Here is a 10,168-nt window from a genome sequence, read left to right as displayed (position 1 = left end):
GAATATTTTTCTTTTATTTTTATACAGGATTAGCCCCCAGGCACAGGTCTCTACATAGGAGGAAAAATATAATAATAGTAATATGTAATTGTGTGTTGTGTGTGTGTGTGTGTGTGTTGTGTGTGTGTGTGTGTGTGTGTGTGTGTGTGTGTGTGTGTGTGTGTGTGTGTGTGTGTGTGTGTGTGTGTGTGTGTGTGTGTGTGTGTGTGTGTGTGTGTGTGTGTGTGTGTGTGTAATATGTGTGTAAAAAGAACCATAAAGAAATACAAAATAAAAATAAAAGATCAAGAGTGAGAAACAATATATGTATGGTATGTTGTCAATGGTAGAAAAAACATTTTTTGTTTTTGGGGGCACCTACATCCTGTGTAGGTGAAGCAGTTTACAGTGCCCAACAGGGAAGCATGCTAGTTCATGCTTGCCATGTCTCATGAGTCAAGGGCATAGAAGCCTGAAGGAGTCAATGGTTTGTGTCATCAAGTTATTGGAAGCTCCAACAACTTGTCCCTGAATCTAATTCGCAACTCTGGACTTACAACAGGTACCTACTTTACTGCTTGGTGAACACGGACTAATGGGAGCTAGGAAGTGTGTCCAAACAACTTCCACCGGCCCGGGAATCGAACCCGTGACATCTCGCTTGCGGAGGCAAGAGCGGTACCACTCTACCACCAGCACCCAGAAAAACAATGAGAGACCCTGCAATTGTGTGTAAATGAGGCAGAAAGTCAGATCAGCAACCTGGGACTTGGTCATACCGTGATGCCATATGGCAGCAGGGTCTACCAATAGACAACATTATGTTTCTCTTCCCAGGAGGGTAGGAAAGTCTTCGAGGTAGTAGATAATGACGAAATTACGATGTTATTTACTGCTAGACTTTAGCAAAACATTGACAGAGTAATGCATCAGGCTTCTGAGAAAATTAAGGCTCATGGTATCGAGAAAGTTTTCGTGGATAAAATCATGGGTCACCGATAGAACGCAGAGGGTTAGCGTAGATGGTGTGTAAATTTGAGTGGGGTCGTGTAACAGTGGGGTTCCCCGGGGTCAGTACTAGGCCCTCTTGTTCATAATCTACATAAACGATCTGGATACTGGGATCAGCAGCGACATAAGCAAGTTTGCGGATGACACCAAAATAGGGCGGCAGATTAATTCAGGGCAGGATGCAAATGCAATACAGGAGGATCTAAATAAACTGCAGGGGTGGTCTGAAAAATGGCAAATGAAATTCAACACCAGCAAGTGCAGCGTACTAATATTGGAAGAACAAATACTGTCAATGTGTACAGCCTTAACAACATCAACCTAGAAAGTCGACTTGTGAAAGACTAGGGTACTTGTAAGCCCAGACCTACGGCCTAGAAAACAGTGCGTTAATGTTCGAAATAAGGCAAAAAGAGTATAGGTTTTATATCCAGAAGTGTAAGTAATAAGAGTGCAGAGATCTTATGCAACTATATCTTGCGCTAGTCAGCCGCACCTCGATTATGCGGTTCAGTTCTGGTGCTTATTATAGAATGGATATCAATTCACTAGAGTCGGTGCAGCGAGAATGACGAAAATGGTTCCGGACTTAGAAACCTTTCATATCAGAATAGGTTAAAGAAACTAAACAGCATTCCCTAGAAAGACGAAGTGCGGGAGATATGATAGAAGTATTCAAGTGGGTGAAAGGAATCAATAAAGGTGATATAGATAAAGTTTTTATAATATCAGAGCAGGATAGGACTCGGAACAACGGATTCAAGTTGGGTAGTTTAGGTTTAGGAGAGAGATAGGAAGGAACGGTTTACAAATAGGGTGGTGGACAGAGGTGGAACAAGCTTAGCAACCTTGTAGTAAGTGCTGGAACGCTGGAAAAGTTTCAAGGGAGGCTGGATAGATTCATGGATGATAGAGAGTGGTAGTAACTCTCGACAGGAGCTGCCATGCAGGCCAACCGGCCTATTGCAGACTCCTATTTTCTTATGTTCTTATGTTCTTATGTTTGGTAGCTGCCTACTACCTGGATGCATACCAGAGAGAACAATGCTAAATATCCCCGAGCAAAATATTCTGGCTGTTAATTGATGATGGTCTTGTCTGTAAAGTATTGTAGATCTCTGAAGTAATGCAAAGTAAGTAAATAAAACTAGACGATTGAAAACTTTTGGGAACTTAGTAAAATGAACCATAAGTGATATTTCTATATTTCTTACTATCGAGGAAACAAAAATATGCGTACAAGTTATTTCATATTCCATTACACACGAAGCGCGGAACAAAATTATAATGAAAGTTAAACAATATCAGAGAAAATGTAGAACACACACACACATACAAACACACCTAGAAAAAGTGCAAAAGAGGGCATGCAATATTATTCTCTCCCCTTCCTACTCCACATATCAAGAAGCGCTCAACACACTGACCCTTTCGACTCTCACTGACCATCACCACGACCTCATCTGCAAATTTGGTAAGAAGCTTCTACACCATCCCCGACACCGGCTCCTACTACCACCTGAGATCCCCTGTCCGAGAATTGCTGTTCGACACAACAACCGCATCCAGCCCATACGTGCACGAACTGATCGCTATAAGAACAGCCCAGTCCCAACCATTGTAAAAATTATCAATAACATGTAATAAATCAGTGTATTCACTCCCAGTAAACACTGCTCCTTACACTGTCACTATGTTGAAATGAACTGTAGTTTGAGCTGATCCCCATCTAAGTTATTATTTGTCTTATTTGTGTCACTTATGTTACTTGTATATTATTTGTAATTCGTAACCCATTCCCCAAATATGTAACTGTATATTTTCAGCCTTCTGGCTGCCAAGCTCTTTCAATAAACCGTTAATTATTATTATTATTATTTATTATTACATACACACACACACACACACACATACACACACACTACTGCCTCCTGGATGCCCATTCTCCTCACTTCTTGTGTATCCTTCACCTCCTCGATGTCACCTTCTTGCTCCTGTTACTATCCACTTATAAATAATATTATTTCTTAACTCTTTAGCTTTAGAATATCATATAATTTACACACTCGCGGAAAAGAGCACACATAGCTGCAAGCCTCACACCTGAGCCTTGACGGCGTATCTCCCTGTGGTAGAGTAGACAGTGAGATAGCGGGAGTAGACACCATCTCCTGCCTGGTTGTCTGCTGCTTGTCCATTATCCAGCAGCTCTAACTCAGTGGCTCGGGCTGTTGTGTCTGGTTGACTCACATATGCCCTGTAAACATGTTCATACAGTGATGATAGCATCGTCTAAAACTCTAAACAATATATAGTTAATGTTAATAACGTCGTCTTCTAAACAATGTTTAGTTTCGCCTATTTTCACTTCCTTAAGACATACCGCAACTGTTAGAAGTTGATTGGTTGTTGGTTACTACGTGGTTCAACCAGCAACCAATCACTTCCAATAACTTTGGCGTTCGCTAATAACTTAAAAAGTGGGTGAAGAAGCTTAGTGTATAGGTCAATTATCATTACAATTATAAGAACTTCATTGGGAATTGGTCTATCTTGCCAGCAACACCTGTACTAAGCTAACCTAACACGGGCGCCGACGACGGGGTTATTTCCTTGCTTCACCTCAGCGTAGATAATGATGGGATTGGCGGAGGCGTCCACGTCGCCTGCCCCGGCGCTCATCTGTCAAACAAACAAATACAGATAAGATATGAGACACTAAATCTTTGTAAAGGAGCAAAGAAACGTGAGTGGCTAAGTTTTGTAAGGAAGAAAAGCGTAACGCAACTTACCCAGGCCCGGGAGTAGATCGGCATACTGGTAGGCTCCCTGGCTTGTGCTGTCACGCTTACACGAACGTGGTTGTTGACATTCCCAGACAAACCGACACTCCATTTCCACCTCCCTGTCTGTAGTAGCAGAAAGAGTTACCTACTTGTCTCTCTGAGTGAGGCACTGTATTGTACATAGAGCTTATTTGCAAGGACCTAAGGTACTAGATGTACATATAGTGAAGAAGAATAAGCCATGAATAAGATAGTTCAATTAGCGCTTAGCCCATTGAACGAGGCATGTACATGAATAATAAATTGCTCCTGCCACACACACACACAGACACACACACAGACACAGACACAGACACACACACACACATACTGTAAGCTCATAAGCATTCAAAATATATACACAAAACGTGATAAAACCAGCCAGGAAAGGGGAGACACTGGAATACCTTAGCTTTCGTCTCTGTTCAAAATATTTTCAGAGGCAACTGAATTTACAAGGACTAAGAGTGCTTATAAACAATGGGTGACCTTACATAGCATCAATTCAGATCAATAAATAAATAAATAATGTTGCGGAATATCTCACTACTGGTTATTGGGTTTTTTTATTTATAGTGGATGGTAATGCAGTGGAAGCGCCCCTTAGAGAAAATCCCGAACCAGCACAAACACAATTAATAAAAGTATTCTCTGTGACCGTGGAAAGCTAATACCTGTGAATGGGGTTAATGAGACGCACTTCTAGTCCTTTCAACAATACAGACGGAATCAATTATTGTACACAAGCACTAGAGTACTTCTTAGCGTAACTTACAACACTACAATGGGAAACAAAAGTTATACATGGTATCAAAAAAATTATTAAAAGTTATTAATTGCATCTGAAAAGACTACTAATGCAGCAGTACTACATACACCACAACAGACACCAGAACGAGGAACTCATCTGAAACAATTATGATTTTAAACTGGTCAGTTTTGATGTAACATCACTCTTTACAAAGGTCCCAGTTGATGATTTACTGGAGTTCCTCACTGATTCCCTGGGGAATATTTCATTGCCCGTCTCGAAAGATGGCTTCATCGAACTCATCAAACTATGTATTAAGGATTGTAAATTTGAATTCAATGGAGAATATTATGCTAAAAATTTGAATTCAAATGTACAATCCTTAATACATAGTTTGATGAGTTTGATGAAGTCTCTCTTTCGAGACGGGCAATGAAATATTATCCAGGGAATCTCCTTTGTCTGTACTCACTCCAGAGATGTGAATTACACGAAAGCGTTTGGGATCTTCGTGTTTTCTTGTTTCCTTGTGGTTATCAGCATATATATATATATATATATATATATATATATATATATATATATATATATATATATATATATATATATATATATATATATATATATATATATATATATATATATTTCATGTAAATCCACAATGAAAACGTGGATAAGATAAATCTTGATAAAATCACACGGGAAAATGGAAACAACGGAGCACCTTAGCTTTCGTCTTTATTCAAGACATCTTCAGAGGCAACTGGACTACATGGACAGAGAGAGGCTTAAATATACAGGGTGACCTTAAAAACATGAGGTCAGGTCATAATGATGTCATCCACTAATCCCCACACCAACACACACGTAGAGGAGCTTAAGAGAAGGGGGTTGACGTGACTAGTCAGGTCAGGTCAAAAATAAGGGACCCACAAAATAACTATCATACATCTAGATCAAAGGTTTTCAAAGCATTTTTAACCTTGGGCCACTGACAAATAAATTTATGTAACATATTATCAGTTTTGAACTGACCATCACTTAGGTTTATTGATTTTAATTCCTTAATCAAACTAGCTTCAACCAGAAGTCTTTCTGTGACACAAGATGATTTAAATACTTCTAAGCTTTTTTCCCAAGCAATGGGGTGATTATTATTCCTAACATGAACGAACAGGGCACTGCTTTCAGATGCAGTTCTGATATTATACTTATGTTGTTTGATTCTAAGCTGCAGTGTTTTTCCTGTTTGTCCTACAAAATTACAATTACATTTGCTACATGGAATACAATAAACACTTCCATTTACATTCAAACTTGGGCTATTCCTTATTAACATATTGGTAATGGTTGAGTCATACTTGAAAACAACATTAATATTTAGAAGCTTGAGGGACCGAACTAACGGGACAAATTCATTACGATAGGGCAGAGTAAAAATATTCTTAAGTGTAGGAACATGTCTTGAATAAAGACGAAAGCGAAGGTGCTCCGTTGTTTCCATTTTCCCGTGTGATTTTATCAATATATATATATATATATATATATATTGTTACGAACCCCTCCACCCAGAGCTACGAACCACGCCATCTATTGTCCTGATCTACCTACCCAGCACCACGAGCAACGCCATCTAGGGACGAGACACGAGTATGACTCGTCTTAGTTACCACTCCGGGGTTTCTCTTCTCCATATCCTGGTTGTTGCGTCACCTCCTCAAAGTCTTCTTTGTCAGCTCCAATTCGAGGAGAGACACTTGGCTCTGGGAAGTGACCACAGGATCATCTATCCTCTAAACCTACGTGCAGTGACTACCTACCGTCTTCTACAATACTCAGCCTTACTCGTCAGCCATCTCAGCTCCTCACTTAAGTACTTTTATCTTGTATTGCCTCCCCCACGTCCACTTGCTTCAAAATGGTTTATGTTGTATTAATATGTATATACTGTTAATGTTTAGGTTAAGTTTGGTTAAGGGTAATTTATAAGCTGAATATTTTGTTAAGGATTTATGGTACTTTATTATACACAACGAAAACTCGCATCCTTTGTCTACCCTTTTATAGTCCGATTGTCTTTGTTTTTTTTTATGTTGTTACCTGTTGGGATCTGGGTAGACGTATAACTATATTCTAAATCCCCAACTCGTAACAAATGGCGACCGTGACAGGACACGACCTTAAGTACCATATTCCTTCCTCCCTTGTTACTCAGTGTTAATTATTCCTCCCAGTCACTTCTGTTCTCAATTGCTTTACGGTAGTTTAAAGTTTCCTTCATATGTGTGTGCATATATTGGTATTATCGTATAGTAAGAGTGACAGACGTAGGATATTAGGTTCCAAGTGTCATAAGGCTTACCTGTTATTACACGTGGCAGTTGTGTAGTAAGTCTTATCGAGTGTTGGGAAGAATCCGGATCTGTTTAATGCCGTACCCTCACTCCAGAGTAGGCTGTTCCATAGTCACTAGTTTAGGGTGAAGTGATATCTTGGGACGCCCCGCTCTACCAGGACCCCATAATTATAAAGCCTCATTATTGTTCTTCTCATATCTCATTCGGGGTCAATCATACCATTTATCAGGGTTGTTAATCCGGATCTTTATATTAATGCCGTAATACGCCCTTCCTCTTAAAGTATCTCAGGGTTGTTAATCCGGATCTTTATATTAACGCCGTAATACGCCCTTCCTCTTTAAAGTATCTCGGGGTTGTTAATCCGGATCTTTATATAAAATGCCGTAATACGCCCTTCCTCTTTAAAGTATCTAAGGGTTGTTAATCCGGATCTTTATATTAATGCCGTAATCGCCCTTCCTCTTTAAAGTATCTCAGGGTTGTTAATCCGGATCTTTATATTAATGCCGTAATACGCCCTTCCTCTTTCAAGTATCTCAGGGTTGTTAATCCGGATCTTTATATTAATGCCGTAATACGCCCTTCCTCTTTCAAGTATCTAAGGGTTGTTAATCCGGATCTTTATATTAATCCCGTAATACGCCTTCCTCTTTTACTCAGGGTTGTTAATCCGGATCTTTATATAAATGCCGTAATACGCCCTTCCTCTTTCAAGTATCTTATCCTTATCTAAGGATCTTCTCGGAAGAACAATAATCATAAGTGTAATTTCCCTAGGTATAACTTGGGTAGTTTCCGGGACTTTCTGGTTATCCACTGCCGTGATATTTTCTAGGGTAATCCACTTATATTTTGACCATTAATTAATTTATCTAGGTTTTCTTAATGGCCACCTCAGGATTTGTTAAACTTGGTAGTCCTGGAGAAGTGGAAGAGCAAGATACCATTTCACATCTTGAAGCATGTGGAGGAGCGTGGAGAGGTTAATTTGGGACGTGCCCCTGAGCTGGCTGATGAGTACGCCTTGCTGGTGGAGTCACTGTGCCGTGGGGAACGTGGTACTTCCCGTCATGTTAGGTCCTCCTCTGATGATAACCTTGAGGACGTGAGTGGTAGGTCGAAAGGTCCCACACCTACCCCCCCCTGATGCAACCAAGTTTTATTGTTCTTACTGTAAAAACCCAGGCCATACGATCCAGACTTGTAAACACCCAAAGTGTCGAATTGCTAAAAGTAGTTCCCTGGATCCCAAATCCAAACCAATAGCAAATACCAATGTGGAAAGGCCCCATCAGGATCTCTTCTCTTCATTTACCTATGAGGGAAAAATTTCAATCATAGAGGGGTCTCGTTCTTTCCCTATTCGTATACTACGTGATACGGGCGCAGCACAATCTATCCTCCTGTTTAACGTCATTCCTGATATATCTACCGCATTTACTAATGAGTGTTCTAATTTCAGATCTCTCATCCCATTCTCGCTATCCTTTAGCTAAAGTGCACCTCCAATGTCCCTTGATTACTGGGGAAGTGCAAATAGCCATTAGGAAAGACCCAATGCCTGTGTGCGGCATTCATTTATTATTGGGCAATGACTTGGTAGGAGATCTAGTGGTTCCCAACATAAAGACAGTCGACTCTCCCTTACCTGTCAACTCCACCACTGACCTTAAAGAAACTATTCCTCATCTTTTCCCATCTTGTGCTGTCACCCGTCACAGAGTGCGAAATGGCCCTCTTATCTAAAAACCACTTCAATATCTTATTACCCACAGAAGATCTGCAGGCTAATAAGACCATTAGGTAAGGATGAGCCTATTATGTTCAACAATCTGATCCATCTTTTGTTCAATCCAGGTGATCATCTCCTTCTGCGCGCCTGCGCTACGGAGGTCTTTGAGGGGGGAAGATGAACCTCCACCCAGAAAGCATGAACCACGCCGATACGATACGATACGAAGTCTTTAGTTAAGAGGTGAAAGAAGATTATTAGGAGTTGAAGGAAAAGTGGTGAAACTGAAATACAGTAGGAGTAGAAAGAATCTGGGCTCAACCAGATCGCTTCATCTTTCTTATTGGTGTTTTGTCTTTGTTCTGCTCCCTTGGGTCGTCAGACCTTCGTATTAATATTGGTTTATTTATATAATGCTGCTTATTATTATTATTTGTTATTGTTGGAGTTAGTGAGCCCGCCCAGGTCCTTGTGTAACTGGGAGGGTAGTCACATTTTTTTTTTTTTTTTTTTTGGAGGTGTTAGTTGCTGTTAGTTGTGTTAGTCTAAAGGTACACTGTATGGGAGAGGCCTGCCAGGTTCTTAGTGGAGCTGGTTGGTCACTCTCATCTTTATTCCTCTAGTAATGTTTTATGTAGAAATGTGTATGTTGAGGCAGGAGGTGGTTCAATTACTTCTTCCTGGCTGATATAGCTGGGAGGGTAATCACATTATTATTATTAATATTATTATTATTATTTTTTGAGTTAGTGAGCCCGCCCAGGTCCTTGTGTAGCTGGGAGGGTAGTCACTTTTTTTTTTTTTTTTTTTTGTACTAAGATGTTAGTTCAATGTTAAATGTTAAATGTTAAATATTAGTTATGTTAGTCTAAAGGTACACTGTATGGAGAGGCCTGCCAGGTTCTTGTGGAGCTGGTAGGTCACTCATCTTTTATTCTCTCTATTACTGTTTTATATGTATATTGGGGCAGGAGATGGTTCAATTACTTTCTTCCTGGCTGATTTAAACCAACTGTGTTCTTGGAATTCTTCGTTGTCTATATTATTTATCCAGTTTTGATATGTTTCTGTGTAAGGTTCAGTCACTTTTTTCCAAATATTTACAGCTTTGTTGTGTATATCTACATTGATTGCTAAGAGGTTTGCTCTCTTGTGTAGCTGTTCATTATTGATGTGGTCTGTATATTTTATGTTATATATAAATCTGAGGGCTATATTTTGTACTATTTGTAACCTTTTAATGCACGTTTTACTAAGGGTGTTCAATGGGATGGGTGGATAGTCCATAATTGATTTAACAAGGGCAATATTGTCCTGATCTACCTACCCAGCACCACGAGCAACGCCATCTAGGGACGAGACACGAGTATGACTCGTCTTAGTTATCACTCCGGGGTTTCTCTTCTCCATATCCTGGTTGTTGCGTCACCTCCTCAAAGTCTTCTTTGTCAGCTCCAATTCGAGGAGAGAGGACTTGATAAAATCTTATCCACGTTTTCATTGTGGATTT

General features: G+C 39.9%; 1 protein-coding gene across 1 annotated transcript; it reads right to left on the bottom strand.

Moving 5' to 3' along the window:
* Window positions 1-3,064: 3,064 nt before the first annotated feature.
* Window positions 3,065-3,922, bottom strand: LOC121879899 (calcium-activated chloride channel regulator 4-like). The gene is made up of 3 exons (XM_042386684.1): window positions 3,783-3,922; window positions 3,572-3,672; window positions 3,065-3,247 (listed from the first exon to the last, which is right to left on the bottom strand). The coding sequence occupies exons 1-3, from the start codon at window positions 3,804-3,806 to the stop codon at window positions 3,088-3,090; spliced, it is 285 nt and encodes a 94-aa protein (XP_042242618.1). The 5' UTR covers window positions 3,807-3,922; the 3' UTR covers window positions 3,065-3,087.
* Window positions 3,923-10,168: the final 6,246 nt, after the last annotated feature.

This window comes from Homarus americanus, unplaced genomic scaffold (genome assembly GCF_018991925.1).
Source record: "Homarus americanus isolate GMGI-L3 unplaced genomic scaffold, GMGI_Hamer_2.0 scaffold19912, whole genome shotgun sequence".
Taxonomy (NCBI): domain Eukaryota; kingdom Metazoa; phylum Arthropoda; class Malacostraca; order Decapoda; family Nephropidae; genus Homarus; species Homarus americanus.
Note: the sequence above shows the minus strand (reverse complement) of the source record. Positions and strands in the feature narration are given on the sequence as shown.